Below are 25,296 nucleotides of genomic sequence, written 5' to 3'. Positions count from 1 at the left end.
CCGCGAACCTCGTGAGGAGAAGCGGCATGGAAAATGAATAAATGAATGAATGCCCAAAGTGGCTAAACCCGTTTCAACAATGAGACGTAGCAACAATAATCACAGAACTCAATTTTAACAATACAATCACATGACCAAACACAAGTTTGCAGTCTCAAGTAACCGCTATGTCCTACAATCACGCCGGGGTGATCAATCACGTGTCGTCTTTAAAGCACCATAAAAAAATGATAAAGTACCATATTTCACAAAGAGCGTTGCCATCAGTTTTATTCGGAAGAGCAGATTTCAAACTCTGACAGTTTCTATTTGGCACTGATATACCACGGAAAATGTTGATAGTATCTTTTTAATTTGATGGGGGAAAAAAATGTCTTTCCGCTGGAGGGCACTTTTGCTCTTGGGACGGCTGCTGTTTCATATTTTACCCAATGGAATTCAAAGATTTTGATGTATATTTTGGCCTAACATGGTCATTTAATAGGTTATAGTTGAATAATAAGAGTTCATATAGATTATATTGTGCTCAGAAATATATACCTGTACTAGTTACTCATTATTTTCACCAAATACTTTTTTTACTTTTTTAATTCTTTGGATGACTACTTTTACTTTACTTGAGTACAGTATTTTCCGCACTATAAGGCGCACCTACAGTCATATGAAAAAATTAGGACACCCCATTAAATATTCTGTTCTTTTTAAAGAAACATTCGCATATCAATGCCTGATCCTGTCTTTCTTTATCTCTGAAATAGAAAGTGATTTATTTGCCGGGAAACAACGAAAATTAATATTGTTTTACTCATTAAACCAAATATATCAACAAAAATGCACTGAGGAAAAAGTTAGGACACCCTACAAACTAATAGCTCGTGTTACCCCCTTTGGCTCAAATAACTTCAGTGAGACGCTTTTTGTAGCCATCTACCCGTCTTTGACATTGGGAAAGTTTGTCCCACTTCTCAATGCAGAATACTTTCAAAAGTGAGTGACTGTTGAAGTGACAAAAAAGACCATGGTGAGATCAAAGGAGCTGTCTCAGGCCTTCAGAAAGAAGATTGTGGACGCTTATGAGTCTGGTGAGGGATTTCAAAAGATCTCAAAAGAATACACAATCCGCCATTCCACTGTCCGCAAAATAGTCTACAAGTGGAGGACATTCAAAACAACTGCCAACATGCCCAGGTCTGGCCGTCCAAGAAAGTTCACCCCACAAGATGCGAAAAGAAGTCTCCAAAAAGCCCAAAATGTCATCACGGGACCTACAGCAGGCTCTTGTTACTGTTGATGTGAAAGTGCATGCCTTTACAATCAGAAAGAGACTACACAAATTAAATAATGTTCTTTGGACAGATGAATCTAAAATTGAATTATTTAGACATCAGAACAGGGGACAAGTTTGGCGTAAACCCAATACAGCATTCCAGGAAAAGAACCTCATTCCAACTGTGAAGCATAGAAGTAGAAGTGTCATGGTTTGGGGATGCTTTGCTACAACAGGACCTGGCCAGCTCCTCATCATAGAATCCACCATGAATTCTATCAGAGGGTGCTTGAGGAACATGTGAGATCATCTGTGAAAAAATTAAAGCTGAAGCGAAACTGGACCCTGCAACATGACAATGACCCAAAACATACCAATAAATTCACCAAGGACTGGCTGAAAAGGAAGAAATGAGTCCTGGAATGGCCGATCCAAAGCCCAGATCTTAATCCCATTGAGATGCTGTGGGGTGACTTGAAACGGGCTGTACATGCAAAAAAAAACCTCAAAACATCTCACATTTGAAAGTATTCTGTGTTGAGGAGTGGGGCAAACTTTCTTCAGACCAATGTCAAAGATTGGTAGATAGCTACAAAAAACGTTTCACTGAAGTTTTTCCAGCCAAGGGGGGTAACACTAGCTATTAGGTGGTAGGGTGTCCTCACTTTTTCCTCAGTTAGAACATGTATTACTGTTGATATATTTGGTTTAATGACTAAAATAAGGTTATTTTTTGCTGTTTACCTGCAATTATATAACTTTCTTTCCCAGAAATAATGAAAAAAAAGATCAGACATTTCTTAATATATATAAAGAACTGAATATTTAATGGGGTGTCCTATTTTTTTCACAAGACTGTAAAAGCCTTCAATTTTCTCAAAAGTAAGCAGTGCGCCTTATACAGTATATGGATGATTATTGGTTAATCACGGCATGACATTCCATTTAGGGCAGCACCATCTGGTGGATGTATAATGCAACCCCAACCACTATTACTACTACTACTCCTGCGCCTTATAATGTGGTGCGCCCTAAACAGGTAGTCCCCGGGTCACGAATGAGTTCTGTTCCTACGGTGGCGATGTAACCTGAATTTCCGTATAAGTCGGAATTAACCCTTTAAGTACCCCTACCAAATAACTATCCAAAAAGTCCAAAAGTATTGTATTTTGTTTAATGATGGAGGATACACTGCCCTCTGGTGGCAGCGTTGGGTCTGGCTGGACTGTCGCCTTGTATGACTGAGAAGCAGACTCAGATGTCTGACACGGATAAACGAGAGCTGCGCTGAGGTTTGGTCCACATAAGGTTGCATGTTTGTGTATGCATTTGTAATTAAGTTTATAGCTACAGTTTGTGGAGTTAGTGTGAGCGATTTGCAATGAGAATTGTAAATATGTTAACATTCGTAGCATTGGGCTAATTTAATCTACTAAATGTACATATTGATCAGACTAGATGGACATTTGAACACCAGTTGCTTTGTGTCAAGTGTTATATTGTTAAAATGCGTGTCCTTCTGAACATTAGTGTACATACTGTATGTGTGTTACAGCTTTACAAATTGTCAAAAGTGAAGTAAAAAGCTTGAAAAAGCACAATTGCCATGTGTGCTATCTGTAAAGCTGAACTACTTCACTTTTAGTGAGCACAGAAAACGTCATATTAATAAATTAAAGTAGAAAATAAGATACTGTAAGGTACAATAAGGTACTGTTTATGCGACTACCTGTATATGAAAATAGTTTTAAATAGGCCACTCGTTGAAGGTGCGCGGGAGTATAATCCATAGTGCGGAAAATACGTTAATATTATTTTGAAGCTATGCTACTCTCACAAATTTTGGGCTACTCTACCCACTTCTGTTCCTCATTCATAATAACTAAGCCAACAAGTTTTAACCCTCTAAAAACATGTCTTCTCTCGAGCATTTATGTTTTTCTGTTATATGGATTTTGTGTAATTGGTGAAACAGCTGGCTGGCCGCATCAGAGTGGTTGCAAGCTGCCACATAGCATCGGAGAAGGAGAGGCGGGGTGTCGCCCCCGAAGTTTTTCAACTTTAATGTTTATAAGCTATACTATCATAATGACAAACTTTAACTTGTTATTTACAGGATGTTGAAAAGTTTTTGCCTACGGTAATTTGTCTTTTCTTCTCCCCGGACAAAGATCATTGATCAGTTAAGTGGCATTCAAGCGGAGCTACAGGAATCAGTGAAGGAATTGGCGAAAGCCAAGAAAAAGTACTACGACTGTGAGCAGGTTGCCCACGCAGTACGAGAAAAGGCGGATATAGAAGCCAAGTAAGTGTGATAGAAATACTTTATGTACATTTGTGCAAAGTGCAGGCCCTCATACGTGTCAATAGGTAAGCGCTAGGCATGTGCCGGTGTGAGATTCTGACGATATGATAACTTTAAGCCAAAATATCACGGTTCACTGTATCACGGTATAGTAATTACAGCTCTAAAATGTGTTACTTTGAGATATCTACTGTAGGTTAAAAAAAACTTTGGACGAACAGGATTTTTATTTTTCAAAACATATTAGCAAATTGGAACATAAGTGTAATGTTAAGTTAAAAATAAATGTAATAACAAAAAATAACTGAAATATGCTAAATAAATTTAACTAAATGCAGTCCTTAAGGTGAGCCTAAACCAGTAATTCTCAAATAGTGGGGCGGCCCCCCCCCCCCCAGGGAGGCGCAGAGAGAGGCTGGGGGTGGCGCATGTTACCTTGGTGAACATACTTTTTTGTCGTAGTAGAATAACGTGTAATTGCACATCCACTCAGTGGGTGGCAGTGTTGGTCTCATTTTCAGCGTGTGCGCAGTATTTTTGAATCAAACAAGACCACACAGTAAAGAGCACTGGAGATATGAAAAGCTTAGACAAGGAAATATGACGAAGTGTATGTAGCATTTAGCTTTTGGCTTTGACTTTTAGTACAGTGGGAGACGAGGAAAGACCAGACTATTTACTTTGTCTAAAAATGTATACAGCGGACAGCAGGAATTATTTTTTTCAGTGCCAAATATTGCCTACAATCCTCCTGCTTTGTCAGTGTTCCATCAGTAAGCCAGGGAGCATTGTCAGCATCGTATAAGGTGGCATACGAAGTTGCTCAGTGCAAAATAACCCTACACCATAGCAAAGGAGCTGATACTGCCTGCAGCAAAAATAAAAACTGTCCCTCTGTCCAATGAAACTGTCATTTTGTTCTATTAATTTTTGTTTTTTCGGTGTAATTGTTCAACATATTGTCCTCATTAATTAATGTTGCTAATCAATTTGTATTAACATTTATTGATTTTATTAAATTTTATTTTTCACTATCCATCGGTCAAAAATGTATCTTGAGTGTATTTTTACACATTGGATGTTTTTTTTACGCTTTATTGTAAGTTGATCTATATTACAGTACTTTCTTCTTTAATATTAAAAAGAACACAATGTTATGCAGAGGTGTACTTATAAGAATTTTATATACAAATGATACTACAGTATATTCTTACAGTGGCGGCAGAGAGTTGGGGGGGGGCGGAACATTTACGTCTTCCTGGGGGGTGGCGTAACAGAAAATAATTGAGAATAGGCATAAACTCACAGCAACAGCTCATTATTATCATCAGAACAAACGTAATTGGATTATTTTCCATAAAAAGCACGTGTGTATGACTCGTATCATGTTTACATCATACACACACGTAAGCCTGTCGCAATATACAGTAAGTCAAATTATCGCACGGTAAATAAAAATGAAGGCGGTAATTTTCCCGGCTGCGATTTATCGCCGCGTGCGTACTTGCATACATACAGTGGGGCAAATAAGTATTTAGTCGACCACCAATTGTGCAAGTTCTCCTATTTGAAAAGATTAGAGAGGCCTGTAATTGTCATCATGGGTAAACCTCAACCATGAGAGACAGAATGTGGAAAATAAAGTGGAATTAGAGTGGAAAATAAGTATTTGTTCACCTACAAACAAGCAAGATTTCTGGCTGTCAATGAGGTCTAACTTCTTCTAATGAGGTGTAACGAGGTCTAACGAGGCTCCACTTGTTACCTGTATTAATGGCACCTGTTTTAACTCATTATTGGTATGAAAGACTCTTGTCCACAAACTCAGTCAGTCACACTCCAAACTCCACTATGGCCAAGACCAAAGAGCTGTCAAAGGACACCAGAGACAAATGGGTTAAAAAAAACAGGCAATAATATCACATATCACAATAATTTATGAGACAATATATCGCCTACTAAAATTTGTTATCGCAGCAGGCCGACATGCACTCTCTTTCTCAACACAAACAGTTGCCAGGGAGAAATGAAACACCACATGTTTTACCATTGCTAGACAAACTAAACACACTGGAGTTAACTCTCGTAGCTGGTGGGAAACGTTCATGACAGTGTAGGCAAGGCAAGGCAAATTTATTTATATAGCACAATTCAACGCAAGGCAATTCAAAGTGCTTTACATCATATGAAGACCATAAAAATCACATTTAAATCAACACAACGTAAAAACCAAGACAAATGATCGCATTTAATCACAGAATAAAAATAAATAAATAAAAATAAAACAAAAATAAAGCAAAAACTACTACTACTAATAATCATGTACACTAACCTCTAATTTTGTATAGATGTGAAATCATATTGGAGGTATTGCCTCCTCGTCAGCCACCCACCGCAAACATGTTTTACATGTCGGTTGGCCCTCCTCCTCCTCCTCCGCGGCCGTCTGTAACCTTTCTGTAGCCGAATTATTCCCATACTAGTGATTTTGTTTTCTTCGATAGGGTTAAAGTTCAGGAGTTTCACCTCCTCCAGCCATCGTGTAGCACAGCTAACGTACTGACACTGAGCAACAACCGGTAGAGGAAGGTTGAGCCTTGCAGCTGCAAGTGAGGGATTCCGCCCTACATTTTTGGGATATAAAAAAATAATTAATACCGTAGAGACGGTATGACGGGAAATTGTTGCGGTTTTGAAACCGTGATGTTTCCATTCCACGGTATACCTTGAAACTGGTAATCGGCACATGTCTAGTAAGCGTGTACATAAAATATAACCAGTTAATAAAAAGAGGCCATTTAAAAGCAGTAAATTCAAACATTTTAAAGTTGCTCCTCACTTTCTGGCAAAAGTTCTTGCAAGGTTTGCTGGGTAGGTCGCAGTGCTTCATTGTGTAAACTGCATTGATTGACCATTCAAGCCATTTTGTTTAAATTGAGAAAGACACAAACGGTAAATCTCTACAACGGTGTTGTTTGACTCATATTACTGTAAAATGTATTGTGGCGCCATTCAGAAATATTTTGTACATTTTATATATTCTTATTGGATGTTGCTGCCATCTGTACTCGTTGTGAAACCCCAAATGAACCCATTGTGAGACAAATTCTATTCAATTCATAATAGATTTCACTTGATTTACTTGGATATGTATATAATATGCGGAACATTATAGTCATGCAGACACGAAAGAATTTCTGAAAGAGCGCTGTGCACATTTTGGTATGTGAGAATTGGACACGGACGAGGAACAAAAAAACTCACATAGTCAGCACGCAACCTTTTATCAGCTCTGTTTGATGTCACAATGGATGAATTATGATAGCTCATAACTTTTTATTATGAATCAGATGTCTGACATGATTCTTATTGAGTTGGAGATCTGAAGTTTTCTTAAACTTTGATTAATATACTCTTTGAGGTTACACAAAATACAACTAATATCTTAGACAACCATCAGTGTTTACGCAGTCTATGTACACATTTCGCTTGTCAATAGAGCTTGATTCATTTTAAGTACAAGTCTGTATAGACCCTACTCACGTGACGTCACAGCCACGCCCCCGCGCCATGTTGTCCGTATACTCGTCATGTTAATGCATTAGCGCTTCGTAAAGTCCTCCTATTATGGCGTGTTTTTCTGCTCGTTAACATTAATAATCAAAATGTTGAAGTCGTGTGTGGCGGTCGGTTGCAAAAACAGAGAAGATAGACGGAGAGACTTGAAGTTTTACCGTATTCCGAGAGACCCGGAGAGGAGAGCGAGATTGACTGCTGCAATTCGACGAGAAAACTGGGCTCCAAACGACTACCACAGATTATGTAGTAGTCATTTTATATCTGGTAAGATGCATTTAATATATATTTAGAGGGTTTTGGGCTGACAACCACAATTAAGATCATTGCTAATCGCCGACAACATACACTCAGACGTTGTGAATGAACTACCTGAAAATATATAATTATAAGGGGATAATAAGACAGTTGTCATACAATTAATTTACAATTTCACTATTGAGGTCAAAAGCCAAAAAATAAATTCAACTAGGGACAATCTGGAGTAGTGCTATCGCACTTCATATTTATTACATATTATATGTGTATGTAGTGAGAGTGCTATCGCTAAACCATATAAACATTAAAAGCCCTAGCTCCATTGACAAATGACATGAAATACATTAGACTTGACAGTGGATGTTAGCAAGAACAAAAGATTTTGAATTGAAAATTTTGTAACTCACCTTCCCGAGCACAAGATTCCTGCCGAATTTTCGTGTACGAGGACCTGTTTCACCCAACGAGCAACGTAGCATTTATAAGCCTCCAAGCTCTTAAAGTTTTTCAAACTTTCGTGAGAGTAGGCTGATTTTGTGTGGACAAGATAGTTGTAAATATCAGGGTCAGGCGAAGACGGTGAAGACAGCGGGTCGAAAAACATCGATTTAGGCATCAAATATGGATCTGGCGAATGGATAAACTGAAGCTTTTCCACATAAGCTTCCATGAATTGCTGTATAACTTGCACGACTAATTGAAAACAATGAGAATAGGTCTAAAAAATACGGACAATATGGCGGCCGGATACAGCAACACGTCATTTTGTGACGTAGGTGAGTAGGGTCTATACCTTTCCAAGAGCATTATTTACACTGCTGGCCAGAAGTATTGGCGCCCCTGCAATTCTGTCAGATAATGCTCAATTTCTGCCAGAAAATGATTGCAATTACAAATGCTTCGGTAGTAATATCTTCATTTATTATGCTTGCATTAACATTTTACACAAGTCCAAAAATGGGCCGGACAAAAGTATTGGCACCCTATAGTAATAATAATTAATTAACAGCAACTAACAGCACCTGTCACTTACCTGCGGCACATAACAGGTGGTGGCAATAACTAAATCACACTTGCAGCCACTTAAAATGGATTAAAGTTGACTCTACCTCTGTCCTGTGTCCTTGTGTGTACCATATTGAGCATGGAGAAAAGAAAGAAGACTAAAGAACTGTCTGAGGACTTGAGAAGCAAAATTGTGAGGACGCATAGGCAATCTCAAGTCCATCTCCAAAGACCTGAATGTTCCTGTGTCTACCGTGCGCAGTGTTATCAATAAGTGTAATGTCCATGGCACTGTGGCTAACCTCCCTTGATGTGGACGGAAAAGAAAATTTGACAAGAGATTTCAATGAAAGATTGTGAACCTCGACTAAGATCCAAACAAGTTCAAGCTGTCCTGCAGTCCGAGGGTACAACAGTGTCAACCGTCGGCGTCAGAATGAAAAGGGACTCTGTGGTAGGATACCCAGGAAGACCCCACTTCTGACCCAGAGACATAAAAAAGCCAGGCTGGAGTTTGCCTAAACTTACCTAAGAAAGCCAAAAACGTTTTGGAAGAATGTTGTCTGGTCAGATGAGACAAAAGTAGAGCTTTTTGGGAAAAGGCATCAACAAAGAGGTTACAGTGAAAAAAACGAGGCCTTCCAAGAAAAGAACACAGTCCCCACAGTCAAACTTGGCGGAGGTTCCCTGATGTTTTGGGGTTGCTTTGCTCCCGCTGGCACTGGGCTGCTAGACCATGTGCATGACATTATGAAGTCTGAAGACTACTAAAAAAATTTGTAGCATAATGTAGGGCCCACTGTGAGAAAGCTGGGTCTCCCCTCAGAGGTCATGGGTCGTCCAGAAGGACAATGACCCAAAACATACTTCAAAAAGCACTAGAAAATGGTTTGAGAGAAACCACTGGAGACTTCTAAAGTGGCCAGCAATGAGTCCAGACCTGATTCCCATAGAACACCTGTGGAGAGATTTGAAAATGTTTGGAGAAGGCACCCTTAACATCTCAGAGACCTGGAGCAGTTGGCCAAAGAATGGTCTAACATTCCAGCAGAACATTGTAAGAATCTCAATGATGGATACCGGAAGCGGTTGTTTGCAGTTATTTTGTCTAAAGGTTGTGCTACCAAGTATTAGGCTGAGGTTGCCAATACTTTTGTCCGGCCCCTTTTCGGTGTTTTGTGTAAAATGATAATGATTTTTTCTTTCATTCTCTTTGGTGTTTTTTCATTGCCTTTTGTGTTTTTTCATTGCAAGCAAAATAAACAAAGATATTACTAACAAAACATTTGTAATTGCAATCATTTTCTGGTAGAAATTGAGCATTATATGACAGAATTGCAGGGGTGCCAATACTTTTGGCCAGCACTGTAGGCAACTAAAAGTTCTAGTTTAGGTCAAAATTATGCATATATTCCTCTCTCTTGCAGATCTAAACTGGCTCTTTTCCAGTCAAGAATTAGCTTGCAAAAAGCAAGCGTAAAGGTAAGAGGGTTCTTCAGTTAACCATATGCTATGTGTTAGTACTTTGCCACATTCAAAACTGTTTCAGTTTGGATCTGAGATGACCCCTAAGAATTTACATCCAGAAAGTTGAAGTGCTTTCCTTCATCCTGATTTCAGTTAAAAGCAAAGAGAAGTGACTGCAATTCAAAGGCAACGCAAGCTAGAAACGACTATTTGTTAACATTAGCTGCTGCCAACGCTCACCATGACCGCTACTACCACACAGACCTGCTTCACTGCATACAGGTATTTTTCTAAATCATTGATGTCAGAGGGAATCTACCAAGAGACTCAATTTTTTGTCCATGCACGTCATGTTTCATTTAATTTTTGCTTTAAAATATCTTCAAGGCAGCTAAAGTATATTACTCCAGTGACATGTTCTTTCATTACATGTGGCTTAAGAGTTTTAGTCAGTCATGCCTCACTCGTGTCCTAAGGGAATTTCCAGGAAAGATGAGCTCTGAGAGAGTTTTGAATTATAAATCAATGTATTCTAAGGGGAAAAAAAATCAAAGTCACATTTCCTCTCAGCGTGTGTGAAGAAGGGGACTACATCTTACAAAATAAAACAATGACTTCACAATTTTGAGCATGGATTTTGACTTTGTGGATTTGTGATTTGCTTGTTGCAAAATTGAATGATTACGACATTGACATAACAGACGGGCAGGAAATTGTAAGCTATACTAAAGTCCTTGGAACAAATGTAATCACAAGTCTTTGAGGGAGGATTACTGTTTCAAAGATTTCGGTCATAATTATATTAGCTTCTGAATCACTGATCTTTTCGCGGATAAACCTTAGGCTCAAATGAGAGGGAACTGGAAACTGATAAAATTTCGTTAAACATTTTGCCCTGGAGAAATGTGCAGCATGTGATTTACAAATTACAGTGGTACTTCTACATACGGATTTAATTCGTTCAAGGATCTAGTTTGTAAGTCGAAATTGTCGTATGTCGAGCAGGATTTTCCCATTTGAATACATTATAAATCAATGAATTCGTTCCCCAACATTAACCCCTACTCTAAATCCTTCATAAATACTGCTGGAACCAGTACAGATAGCAATTACACGTAGCAAAACAAATACATTATCAATACAAATCGGAATGATAATAACATTAATAATTATTATTCTAATGTGGCGGTTGTGTTTTGCATGCTATTCCTGCACATACCGTGTGACTGATGACATAGTGAGAGAGGTGCAGTAGAGTTTCTGCTTTTTCTGCCTCTTTTCATGTTGTTATTGGCGTCAGCTATGGCGGACAGTAGCCGTGTTGTGTTGCACAAATTCTGAGATAAATGATTAAAAACCTGACGAGGCTGGAAATTTCTTTGCCGATGTTACAAAAATAATAATTGTCACCTTAACTCAGTACGTTTCAAATAGCGGGGCGCGTCCTCTCGGGGGGCACAAAGTGATGCCGGGGGGGGTGACAAATGTACGTGTGTGTGTGTGTGTGTGTGTGTGCGTGTGTGTGTGTGTGTGTGTGTGTGTAATTGCACAGCCACTCAGTGGGTGCCAGTGGCACTGTCATTTTCAGAGTGCGCACAGTATTTTTTCATTAAACAAGAGCACACAGCAAAGAGCAGGATACATGAAATCTCCCTAAGCTAAGACGACGAAATATGACAAAGCGTACGTATCATTCGGGTTCACTTTTAATACAGTGAGAGACGAGGAAAGACCGAAATGTTTACTGTAGGGCTGTCCCAAACGACTAATTTTCTCCCGATTAGTCAGCCGACTATTTTTACGATTAGTCGACTAATCTAATAATTAAAAAAAAAATTTTTTTTTTTTTTTGTTTTCTAATTTAGCAATGAAATTTTTGTTGACGCTTATCAATTCCCAAAAAACATATTGGAACACTTAAATTATTTATTAAAGTACAAATAAACACGTAAATAACAATAATAAATCACAAATAAACAATGAGTTCAAATGCTGTTAGAATTAACTAGTGTAGCATCCCGATTGAAAAGATGGTCTCTTAAACTGATGGTTTACAACTTTTATTCCACCCTTGATGTAATCACACTGTAAAAGCTACGGTGCACACAAATAAAACAACACAATTAGAAATTAACGAAAACTTTTCACCTTTTTCCTTTTAACCCTTTTTTATATATCAATGAATTGCCTGTATGAATTGCCTTTACCTTAATTTATTACCTTATCATTGACAATATCTCCCTTAAGTGCAATCACTGTATATACTGTATATATTTATGGCCTTTTAACCTTATATAATTTTCTATACCATAAAATAAACCATAACATGAAATAAACCTTTCAGTTAGCATTAAGAACAATACTAATAGCATTTATAGGCCCATTGTCAATGAAACATTATTATTTAGTAAGGCGACAGCACCCTCTGGTGTAAAAAAAATGAAAAAAAAAAATAAAAATTTACAAACTGGATTACGGCGCTTGAAGTGTTTATTCACGGCCGACGTGCAGCCAAGCTTGGCATTGAAGAGACAGGACGGAAGAGTGTACGCTCCTTTGTTTCTTTGAAATAAGTCAATGTTTTGGACACTCTGGTGCGCTTTTTTTGGCTTTGTGCCGCTTTTCCCGCTTGCATACAGAGCATCCGACATTCTGAACTTTCCGCGCATATATTTTTTTTAACCCTTCATTAACCGTCGACGGGATGTTGTGCTCGTCGACGGATTTACGTCATCGATGACGTCGACTATGTCGATTAGTCGGGACAGCTCTAGTTTACTGTGTCCAAAAATGGCAGAGGACAGCACGAAGTGAAATCAATGAAGATGTCACTTAAAGACCAAATGTGAAGTCATTTCATAACATGCCAAATAGGGTCACAATTAAAGTAATTAAACATTGTCCAACAAATAAAGCATGAAAAAATTATTTATATGTTGTGTATTTGACAAAATAATTGCGTTTCCGAAGTTCGAGCCTGAAAGGGGACCAACCCGGAAGTGCTACGTCACACCGAGAACAGTGATGGCAGCGCTCCATACGGCCGCCATACAAAGCCCTTCAAACAGTGATTCAAACAGCGATATAAGCGATAGATCGAGCGCAAGGGAGGAGATCGAAGTTTTTGAAGAGTTGGAGGAAGCAGAGGAGGGTGGAATTTTATGTTGGACCATGGACATGTATTAGCCAGACGCTAATCAGGATGCAAAGAATGTGCCTAGACTACCTGACATGGAATGGAGACAAGACCCATCGAGATTACAAGATTGGTAAGATATAGGCTGTTATTATTTTCATGATTTGAAGATGTAAGCATTTGCACATAATTTTATGTTTTTGTCTATCTGATGACATTGTTTGAAAAAAATAATAATCAGACTTCATGTTCATTTTGGCAGATCCGGCAGCTCTCGTGCATATAAAATAATAATAATAATATAAAAAAACGTTGGGGGAAAGAAGGAGATGAATGGTTCATGGCTTTCTCCACTTTATTGTGGCAACAATAAGAAAACAAAATAATAGCGGACTGCCTTCACATTCGACCACAAAGTTTTGCTTCTCGCTCATCTCCCCCTCGCCTCCTACTACTCACAGCTCTCCTGTCCCAGCATCTCTTAAACGGATCGATCATAGTGTCTTGTTATGAGCTTTTTGTTGACAAAGGTATCGAACACACGACGTGCTGACAACTTTGTTTCTTTATTAACACATGGAGCTAACAGTACGAATACAGCTTGGCCTCTCAGCAGGCTTTGCTGAGCAATAGATAGAACCTGTAGAAGTGGCGTCTAATGGCATCAGGAAATGTAGTTTTTGCACAAAAGCGAACAGATTACAAAGCACCACTTCAGTGTTATCCCGAGACTACATTTTCCATGATTCACTGCGTGACCTGCGCCGCTCGTTGATTGGCTGCGAGATTGACTCAATGGCTACGCTAAACCAACACGCTAGTTGTCAACTGTCACCTGTCAGCGGCTCTCGTAAAACACAAACTATAAGGCTATCATGCGATCACCGTGAAAGAAACACCAATGCTTGAAGCATGAAGGTGGAAATACATAATACAATTACAAATAAATGTGCACAAACTCACCGGCGTTGTGTGTCTCTTACGGCAACGTGACCGTGAATTACCGCGACACCGACCTGCTTATATGCACTTCCACACCCCTTTCCCGATTGACAGTGGATTAACCCTTTCGGACAAGATCTTAGATGACCCACAATTTAAACACGCTTAACATAGCGAACGCAACAACAACTATGATCGGGGATTGCCACGAGTTAGCTTTCGGCTAACGTCGCTAGCTTCTACTGTTCATTCCACAACAGTTGGCAGCTCTGCTTTGACAAAGTCATCAGTCATCTATCCAAAAATCACACTTACTTTTTGGCAAATCCTTGATCATAAGCAGACCGGTCGAGGAAGCAGGCATCTTCGAAGTCTTTGTAGCAGAGAACACGACTCCATGATGGCGTGTAATTCATTCGCTTAGTGCGAGCAAAAGATGTCCATTTACGTTCCCTGCTATCCTTCAGCCACTCATACAACTTTTCTTTAGATTGAGAAGAATACATCGCCAAACACCGCCGTGGCATCTTACCGAAAAGCAATGCAACAATACTGTGTGTATGGCGGACTTCCCTCGCAGTTCTCAGTGTGACGTCATTTCCGAAGATTTCCGAAGATTGTCGAAGAAAAGCATTTTCGTTGTCAAGGGCGTTGCTATGGGTTAAACAAAGAATCTGGAAGGGTTGCGTTAAAAAAAATAACGAAAATATGCTTATAATTGTTTAGCCATTGATTTTATTCAAAAACATGGTTGACCAACCTTACTTCACATTCGGTCTTTAAAGGATTAGACACCAATCACATTGATAAGCCGCTTGAATTTTTGGTTGACCTGGGCTAGTGGCTAACTTCCCTTACTGTCTGTCCCCTGCCATGGAAACGACGCTTAACATCATAAAAAGAACGGAGAAAAGAGTAAAACTCATGCTGCATTCAAACCCAAGTTAAACCATCGTGTGAAAGCTCCTTGCTCTTTGCCAAAAGCAGTTTTGAGTTCACACAGACTATACGTCACCAACAGTTGAAGTCTGTGAAACCCAGCAACGTCTGGTTCACATAACGTGAAAACAAGGAAAGTAATGTAATGAATCGAGTTGCATGCCTACTTCGGGTTCCAATGTTGATGTGTTGAATTTTATGTTTTCTGAGCTGTCCCGAAACGCATCACGTGTCTGACTGAAGTGAGGGAGTGTGGGGTGGCCGGAGCGAGAAGGCTGTTTTGTTTTTGTTTTGTTGGTGTGACTGTAGTCGTGTTCGGTGCTTTCGGTTGGAAATAACTCGATTGGAAATAACTCATTGAAAACCCTAACTCTGTATCCACTTCTTAGCAGTGATACAGCATCTTATTTTTTTATTTTAATGCCTATTTGGTTTTCTGTACAAATTATCTGACTGAAATTTACTGATAGGTGAAATCCGACTTCCGCGGAAATTCGGGTTACGTCACAAGTGTAGGAACTGAAATATTCGTAACTCCCTGCATTTGAAATTTCCAAATACAAGCTGCTCTATACTTGAACTGCATATGGTTTTCTCCAGTCCTCACTTCACTGCAGCAGTCTTTTTTTTAAATTATTTTTTATTTCACTGCTCTTGTATAATTAAGTCTCCACTCTATGTATAGAATTAAATAAAGTTTATCGTAAATTGTCCACTATTGTTATTTGCGTATTTAGTCAGAGGATGCATTCAATGTAGTATCGTTTTCTCAGTTTCCTATGGTACTATTGTGATGTCGAAAATTGACGGAACCACTCTGAAGCAAGCAGATCTGTGCTGAGCTGATAATGTGTGGTGGAAGCCCTGTAATAAGTAAATATGCGCTGATTTTCTGGGAAGAATACCAACCCCAACATCCAAATACCATACTGATGAATCAAAAGCTGTGGACAGCAACAGGAAGTTAGAAATTAACCCACTCCATTTTAGACAATTACAGGATCTCATTAAAAAAAAGATACCAGCCAGGAGAGTTTTCCTGCTACCCCTCTGTTCGGTTCGCTATCATTTTCGCTGTGTCAAACCCCTCCATCGCATACACTCAAGCTTGAGGTTCCCATGAGCATCGACAGTATGAGGCACTCCTGAATAATAAATCTGCAGCTCCGAGTGACAGAAGGCTGTAGGGGATTGTGCACATACGCAAATACGAGAATGTGTACACATACGGACGAATGGGGGACAGTGCCAGAGGAAACCAATCTGCTAGTTATTTTTCTCCTTTGCTTGTAAGTTCCCTCCATAAACACATCTTCTGTACTGATGTTTCATCACATTCATCTGTTAACATAAACACACACACACATCAACTCACAAGCCTTTCCGCTACTGCTTCTTTGGACTCTATTTATTGAGCATGCATTCATTCAGTCCAAACACACACATGAGCAAATACACCAAGAGACTGGCTATGGTACAGGTCTTTTCCTGGAAGCTGACTCATTTCAGCGCCTCTGCAAATGGATTTTAAAAAAGTGTGAGAAGAAAGATGGAGGAGGGGATAAGCATCAAGATAAGGAAATGTTTAGAATGAAGTCAGCCCACACTTAATGACATAATTTCCTTTACATTTCCTCCATATTCCATTGTGTGTGATCATGCGCACGAACACTTGTGAATGACACCATGTGTTTGAATATTTGAGATTGGTGTGTGTATTGACTTGTTGTAAATTGGCGTATGAACTCCTGCAGCTGTGAGAGCATTCTTAAACACACACTGTATGCACAAAACACATTGTTATTTTAATCTATTTTTTATATCAGCTTGCTTTCCCTAATAACTTCTATAATTATTTTCGTCATGTCAACTATACTAACTATACATTTAGTACAGTGGTATGAAAAAGTATCTGATCCTTTTGGAGTTTCTCACATTTCTGCATAAAATCACAATCAAATGTTATCTGATCTTTGTCAAAATCACACAGATGAAAAAACTGTCTGCGTTAACTAAAACCACCTCAACATTTATAGGTTTTCATATTTTAATGAGGGTAGTATGCAAACAATGACAGAAGGGGGAAAAAATAAGTAAGTGAAGCATCACATTTAATGTTTGAGGGCCCCCCCTTTGGCAGCAATAACTTCAGCCAGACACTTTCTGTTGTTGCAAATCAGTCTGGCACATCAATCAGGACTAATCTTGGCCCATACTTCTCTACAAAACTGCTGTAGTTCAGTCAGATTCCTGGGATGTCTGGCATAAATCGCTGTCTTTAGGCCAACCAAGGCATCTCAATGGGGTTCAAGTCTGGACTTTGACTTGCCCGCTCCGGAACGTGTATTTTGTTCTTCTGAAACCATTCTGAAGTTGATTTACTTCTGTGTTCTGAATCAATGTCTTGTTGCAGCATCCATCCTCTTTTTTGCTTCAACTGTCTGACAGACGGCCTCAGGTTTTCCTGCAAAACATCCTGATGAACTTTTGAATTCATTCTTCAATTAATGATTGCAAGTTGTCCAGGCCCTGAGCGAGCAAAACAGCCCCAAATCATGATGCTCCCTCCACCACGCTTCACGGTGGGGATGAGGTGTTGATGTTGGTGAGCTGTTCCATTTTTCCTCCACACATGACACTGTGTGTTACTCCCAAACAATTCAACTTTGGTTTCATCAGTCCACAAAATATTTTTGCCAAAACTATGGACTGTCCAAGTGCCTTTTTGCGAACATTAAACGAGCAACAGTGTTTTTTTTAGACAGTAGTGGCTTCCTCCGTGGAGTCCTCCCATGAACACCATTCTTGGACATAGTTTTATAAATAGTTGATGTGTGCACAGATATATTGGACTGTGCTAGTGATTTCTGTAAGTCTTTAGTAGACACTTTTAGTAGGCTTCTTTTTTAGCTCTCTGAGTATCCTGCACTGAACTGGCGTCATCTTTGGTGGAATGGAAGAGAAGCAACAGTGCCAAACTCTTTCCATTCTCTGACTGTCAATTAATGAGGCTTTTCGAGATGGTTTTTGTATCCTTTCCCAGCTTAAAAATCAACTATCCTTGATCGAAGGTCTTGAGACAGCTCTTTTGACCAAGCCATGATGCACATCAGACAATGCTTCTGATCAAGACAATTCTTACCAGGTGTGTGTTTTATAGTGGGCAGAGCAGCTTTAAACCACTCATCAGTGATTGGGCTCACACCTGACTTGGTAAAAATCCGTTTCAATTGCTCTTTAAGTCTCCTTAGGCAGAGGGTTCACTTACTTATTTTCCCCCTTCTGTCATTGTTTGCATACTATCCTCATTAAAATATGAAAACCTATAAATGTTTGGGTGGTTTTAGTTAAAGCAAACACTTTTTTTTCATCTGTGGGATTTTGAGAAATATCAAATCGTATTTGATGGTGATTTTATGCAGAAACGTGATAAATTCCAAAAGGTTCAGATACTTTTTCATACCACTGTATGTCAGTATGACAACATCTGTCAGATTGAATTGTTTTTGCTCTTTTGTTTCATCTTTCCACCAAAGTTGTTCCGTCAATAATGACGACAACAAAAATGTTTCGTCAACACTGTTTTCATGACGATGACAAGACGATAATTGGCTAAAAACGTGTCTTTGGAGACTAAAACATAATGAGACGCATGCCAGTTTTCGCCTGACGAGAACAAGATTAAAATGCACAATAGTTTCCGCCACATTTTCAACATGTGACATTTTTATGTGTGATTAGCCTGGATCCTATTATTGTCTGGTTGAGTCACTCGTCACTGTGTGTCGTCTCCAGTCTCAAATAAGGCATGCACACACGGTAAGAATATTTAATGTTGCTTTAGCCTTTAAAGGTCTGTGCTGAGTAATCTTCACACACTAAATGTAACGCATAGCATTAGCAATTGGCTAATGCTAACGGCGAATGTCCTCTTAAACTCTCGCACAACTTTTTTTTACATACGGTCCGTGGCGTCCAGGTGGGTGGAATTAAATTTAAAATAACGTACTGTTTTCATCACCAATTTGGCATTTTCCTTGTACATGCTACGATATGGGCTGATCTGTCAATGTTCGTTCGAAATACAGTAGTTGGAAACCTTCATTTATTAATTTTATGAGTAAAAATTTTTTATTTTACGGATGAAAACTTTTTTTTGTAAACGGCGACTAAAACTAAACGAAATTAGTCTCGAGTTTTCGTCAACAAAAACTAGACGAAGACAAACACATTTTGAGATCATCATCATTTCCGGAATCTACCGCTACTTTTTTCCTTCATTTTGAATCCTGTGGTTTATAGTCACGTGTGGCTTATTTGTTGATTTATTTGGGTTAATAGGTAACAGTATTTGACAACGGCGTCACAAGACCCTCATAATTATGACATGACATCATGGGCATTACTGAATCCTTATGACGGCAAATTATGTCTCTAACTCCATTATGTCCAGCTCGGCTCTTTTACATCCATTCCAAAGTGAGATAATTATAATAGTGAGTAAAGTGAGATTATTATAATAACACTAAATGACATCTGTTATAAGCATTGAATAATGCTCACGACAGTGTCATATCATATTTATGATTATCTAATGACAGTCTTTTGGCGCCACTGTCAAATAAAGTGTTACCAGGTACCATAACTAGCAATTAATGAAACAACTCCAAAAGTAACTGAAGAAATAATTAGCACAGAACGGGAATTTTCATTGTCATTTACATCTGTTGCGCTGCAATGCATGCTCGGAGGCATGTTGGACAAGTGGCGTGGCTCAGTGGTAGAGTAGTTGTCCCCCAAACCAGAGGTTGTGGGTCCGATTCTCCGCCCTGATGAACTCGTCTAAGTGTCCTCGAGCAAGATACTGAACCCCACGTTGCTCCTGGTGCTGCGTCACCAGTAGGTAGATGGTGAGATAGTGTAAAGCGCTTTGAGCGCCTTGAAAGGTGGAAAAGCGCTATATAAGTATAACACCATTTACCAACACTAGTGTTGACAGCAGGTGGCAGCAGAGGTTAACTGTGTCCCCCAAGGGGAGCAGTGATGGCCAAATGAACCTTCTTGAAGCAATGACGCTTTTCATTCAATTGGTTCAAAGCTTCATGGTGGTTCATTTGGTCTTATGACAGTCGTATGATGCCGCTTTCAAATAAAGTGTTACTGGTTAATATGTTTTGGTGTAAATATCCCATAATACAGTAAGGACAGCTGCGGCTTATAGTTCAGAACGGCTTATCTATGAACAAATGTAATTTTCATAAATTTGGTGCATAACAAATTTCGCGCTTTAGTGCGAAAACTACGGTAACTGAAATATGACTAAGACTAATAAGTATTATCTGTAACACTTTACAATAAGGGTCCCTTAATTAACATTAGTTAATGCATTTTTAGACAATAATGTTTGATTTACATTACAAAAATAAATATAATTCCTTATCTAACATTTATTAATATATTAATTAACTAGGCCTATATAGGGTTAGGGTTTAGGGTATATGGTTAGGGTTTGGGTTAGGGATTTAAGCATTTATAATTTCTTAGTTAAGGGACACATGTGCTACACTTTACAATAAAGGTCCAAAAAGCATTCAGTAATGGTAATAAAGGTTAAGGGGGGGGGGGGGATTTCAGCATTTATAATTTCTTAGTTAAGGGACACATGTGCTACACTTTAAAATAAGGGTCCAAAAAGCATTCAGTAATGGTTAATCAAGGCTAAGGGGGGGGGACTTGAGCATTTATAATTTCTTAGTTAAGGGACACATGTGCTACACTTTACAATAAGGGTCCAAAAAACATTCAGTAATGGTTAATTAAGGGTAAGTAATACTTAAGAGGTACATTCAAATAATACCATACTTAAGGTTAAATTAGCAGCACCCAAGGTCCCACAGAGCAATGTTTCTCATTTTAAAATAACATATTCAATTACTAGTACCAGTATACATTAATAGCTATTTATTAATGCACTAATGTATATGTGAATTAATGTTAAGTAATGTATTATATATATTATAAACTAACCTTAAGTATAGTATTATTTCACGTGAACGTACCTCATAAGTATTGATGTTTTTGGACCCTTATTGTAAAGTGTAGCACATGTGTCCCTTAACTAAGAAATTATAAATGCTTAAATTAACAAACCCTAACCCTATATAGGCCTTTTTTTTTTTTTTTTAAATTATACATAACTATTAATTACTGTCTGGTTATGCATTAACTAATGTTAATTAATATATTACTAAATGTTAAATAAGGGATTATATGAATTATTTTAATGTTACTTAAACATTAGTTATTGTCTTAAAATGCATTAACTAATGCATTAACTTAATGCATTAATTCATGTTAATTAAAATAATGTTAGATAAGGGATTCAATGAATGATTGTCATGTTACTTAAACATGAGTTATTGTCTAAAAATGCATCAACTAATGTTAATTAAGGGACCCTTGTTGTAAAGTGTTACTGTATTATCTTTCAAAAGACTACTACGAAAATGAAAAGTGCTGATGAAAACAGCACTGCTTCCAACATACAATGTGAATTGTATATATTGTTTGGATTGGATTTTTTAAAAACTACAAAGAATTCATCCTTGCTGTTATTTTCTTCTGTCCTTCAGGCTTTGGACGGCAGAATCTATGAGCATGTGAAAGACTACCTAATAGCATTGTGCCGCACGGAGTTGGAAGCCTCCCAAGCAACACACAACACCTTTCAGTTCTTGTTGGACAAATCCACCAGGGTGAGTAAAATGCTGTCCTTTGTCACAAATGAAAAATGAAATGAAAAGACTGACTAGAATTTGTCAGCAATGTTTCAAATTTAGAATACAGCTTTTTCTTACATATTTTGGTGGAATCTTCCATAGGGAATCACTACCGGTCCATAATGGAATAACATGGCAGTTAATAGGTGTTAAAAAATACACAAAACTACTGTGTGTCTGTATGTGTGCAATTTAACATAATTGAAAACTCACAAATAAGTGCTATTAATAGCAGAAAACATGCTCCACTCTTAAATGACAAATGTCTAAAAATGTATAATCCCTATAGATTGTTGTTTATAGTGCTTCTTCATGTTGAGAGACAGGCAATACTCACTGAGGAGTGGCCTAATGCATAGTGTACATACATTTTTCATCTTGTTTATAATCACATCAAATAATGACATGTCAAGTAGACAAATACAACTCAAATAACAAAAATATTTTTTGGAATATTCCAATTAATGGCCTTTTTGTGATTACCTCATTGACAAAATTATTCAACCTCCCCAAGTCCACCACTCTTATGAACAAAGGTTTCCATCAGATGTTGTCAAACAGCTGATGAAAACATCTGTAGATGTGAACAAAACCCTAGTGAGCAGCAATTAAGCAGATTTAAAGGGACTGTGACACATGGCTCTTCTTGGCAGTTAATGACACCTTTACAACATGGTGAAGTCAAAGAAATTGTCAAAAAAAGTTCAGAGAGGAGGTCATTTCACTTCATAAGCAAGGATATGGATATAAAACAGGGGTGGGCAAACTATTCCACAAAGGGCTGCAGTGGGTGCGGGTTTTTGTTCATACTCATCATGAGGACAACTTTTCACTAATCTGATTTCATACAAGTGCAGTCAGTTGATTGCAGTGAGGTGCTTCTTGTTTCCACTGAAACCTCATTGGTTAAACTGTCTGTGCTGAATCAGTTGGAACAAAGACCAGGACCCACTGCGGCCCTCGAGGACCGGTTTGCCCACCCTTGATATAAAAAGATAGCAAAAGGACCAACAATTTCAAGAGACACAATTGGGAGAATAGTCCACAAGTTTAAAGCTAAAGGCACCGTGGAAACGCTACCTGGGCGTGGTAGAAAGAGGTAACTGTCTGCAACTGCTGTGCGATACCTGAAGCAAAAGGTGGGGGAAAATCCCCAGGTGATAGCTGAGGAACTACGACAGGACATGTCATAGGAAGATATTCAGGTTTCATCTTAGACAAAAGGACACACACTGCAAAATGATGGCTTCCATGCAAGAACTCCCAGGCGCACCCCCCTGCTGACATCAAAGCACAAGAAGTATGCCAAAAACCATGTGGACAACCACTAAGGTTGGGATACTGTTCTCTGGAGTGATGAGATATACTGGAACTTTTTGGGCCAAAAGATCAATGGTACGTGCGTAGGAAAAAGAATGATGCCTGTAAGGAAAAGAACACCCTATCTACTATGAAGCACGGTGGGAAATCAGTCATGCTCTGGGGTTGTTTTGCTTCTTCAGGTACAGGGAATCTTCAACATGTGCAAGGTATTATGAATTCAGTTCAAGACCAGGAGATCTCGAATGCAAATGTCATGCAGTCATTGACAAAGCTGAGGCTTGGGTGAGGTTGGACCTTCCAACCGGACAATGACCCTACGCCAGTGGTTCTTAACCTGGGTTCGATCGAACCCTAGGGGTTCGATGAGTAAGTCTAAAGGGTTCGGCGAAGGTAAAAAACGCAGAGCCCCATATTCGTGTGCTGAATAAATCTAGGCAAAGTGGCTGTTTAGATCAGGTTTTGGACTGGTTTGCTCCCAATTTAGAGGCTGAATCCATTTCTTTTAACTGCTAGTCTTTGATCTGACGGGAGGAAGAACTGGTTTGCTCAGTGGAAGGTTGACTCACACTTGGTATGAGGGAATACAACAGACCAATGGGCAACCTGGTTTCAAATTGTGACCTGTTTATAAAATGTGGTTGTCAAAGTGAGAAGAATTTTGAAGGGGAATTTTCTCAGTTATTAGCTTGGTAGCTTAGATATATTGGTGTTGAATTTGAAAAAAATTGCTTTATTATCTAATTCCGAAGGGTTCGGTGAATCCACATGTGAAACTTGTAGGGTTCGGTACCTTTAGCAAGGTTAAGAACCACTGTGTTAAGCATACCTCCATATCTACCACATCTTAGTTGCAAAAGAAGCGCTGAAACATTCTGAAGTGGCCATCGCAATCACCAGACTCAAATCCCATTGAAAATCTCTCGTGGTGCTTGAAGAAGGCTGTTGCAGCACGCAAGCCCAAATATTTTGATGAACTGGAGGCCTTTTCCTATGAGGAATGGGCAAAGATACCCGTGGATCACTGCAAGAAACTTGTGTCACACTATGCTTCACGTCCAAAGGATGTTATTGTTGCAAAGGATGTTGTACTAAGTACTAAAGTAATACATACCTAAGTGTTTGAATAATTTTGTCAATGAAGTAATCACAGAAAGCCAATAAATTGGAATATTCCCCCAAATATTTTTGTTATTTTAGTTGTATTTAACTATTTGACATGTCATTATTTAATGTGATGATAAACAACATGAAAAATAAATGTCATACTTGCAAAAACACTTATTTACTGTGGGGGTTGAATAATTTTGAACACATACTGTATATATACTGTATCTCTTCCCCAGATAATACAAGAGTTCAACCAGCAGTTGTTCATGCAAGAGAACCCAGTGTTCCACAAAGCACATGACTTCCAATTCCAGCCTAGTGAGTGTGACAAGGTGAGAGTGAGTAAAAGCAACGTTGTTCACATATTAAGAAAAGTATGGTTGTGTTCACACAGCAGGACAGTGGTGTTTCCTCTCTCACATGTCAGATACACATATTCACTAAGTCGTGAATCTTTTTTTCTTTTTTCGTCCACATTTCCTTATCATTATTCTCAGTTGGTTCGCTGAAATGTATATCCAAAGAAATTCTGATAATCCATTTTTCCACTAGACCCTCCAGAAAACTTTATTCTAACAGCTGATCTCCTTTTAACAAAATATGATACCAGTATTCTATTCCTCTGTCTTCCTGATCCTTCTTAACCTCTGCTAACAATTTTCCCTGAACTATTTTCCCACTAACTACGCCTTGTGTTTGTGTGCCTGTGATGCTGTTCTTTGCTGCGTGTGCCAGACTCTAAGCTCGGTGCAGCAGTTGGTGGACATTGAGCCTTCACCCGTCAGTGCCATGAGAATGACCCTGGCACAGGTAGCCATAATTGTTGTTGGCATTCCTCTCTTTATTGCATCCAGAAGCCATGGGCCATCATTATTAAGCCTTTTGTTTCTGCTCTCATAACAAATCATTGTGAGATTTCATGATGGCTGTTCACTCTAGTAAATATCTACCACACTCATTTTATATAGTGATAGTTTATCACTGCACTTGTAATCCTACTACAGTAATCACTAATGTTTTTTTTTTTTTTTTTTTTTTTTTTTTTGTAAAGTATTTAAATTTATTGACACTTGGGACTTTTTAATCCAGAATTTTGAATTTATGATTGTCGTCATCATCAAGTACAGTACAGTCGTACCTCTACTTTCGAACGTCTCTACATACAGAATTTTCCGGTTAGGACACGCCTCAA

At 38.6% G+C, this 25,296-nt stretch overlaps 1 protein-coding gene across 2 annotated transcripts in view; it reads left to right on the top strand.

Annotated features, from left to right (window-relative positions):
- The window catches only part of LOC130917463 (F-BAR and double SH3 domains protein 2-like), a 127,390-nt gene that overhangs the window by 57,884 nt on the left and 44,210 nt on the right, over window positions 1–25,296 (top strand). The window contains exons 6-11 of one of the 2 annotated variants that reach the window (XM_057838894.1): window positions 3,439–3,572; window positions 9,839–9,893; window positions 10,032–10,160; window positions 21,528–21,650; window positions 24,341–24,436; window positions 24,840–24,914. In XM_057838894.1, coding sequence (XP_057694877.1) covers window positions 3,439–3,572; window positions 9,839–9,893; window positions 10,032–10,160; window positions 21,528–21,650; window positions 24,341–24,436; window positions 24,840–24,914 — 612 coding nt within the window. The remainder of the gene's footprint in view (window positions 1–3,438; window positions 3,573–9,838; window positions 9,894–10,031; window positions 10,161–21,527; window positions 21,651–24,340; window positions 24,437–24,839; window positions 24,915–25,296) is intronic. The other variant, XM_057838895.1, reaches the window with a different exon arrangement.

Source organism: Corythoichthys intestinalis, chromosome 6, assembly GCF_030265065.1.
Source record: "Corythoichthys intestinalis isolate RoL2023-P3 chromosome 6, ASM3026506v1, whole genome shotgun sequence".
Lineage (NCBI taxonomy): Eukaryota > Metazoa > Chordata > Actinopteri > Syngnathiformes > Syngnathidae > Corythoichthys > Corythoichthys intestinalis.
This window is presented reverse-complemented; position numbering and strand designations above follow the sequence as displayed.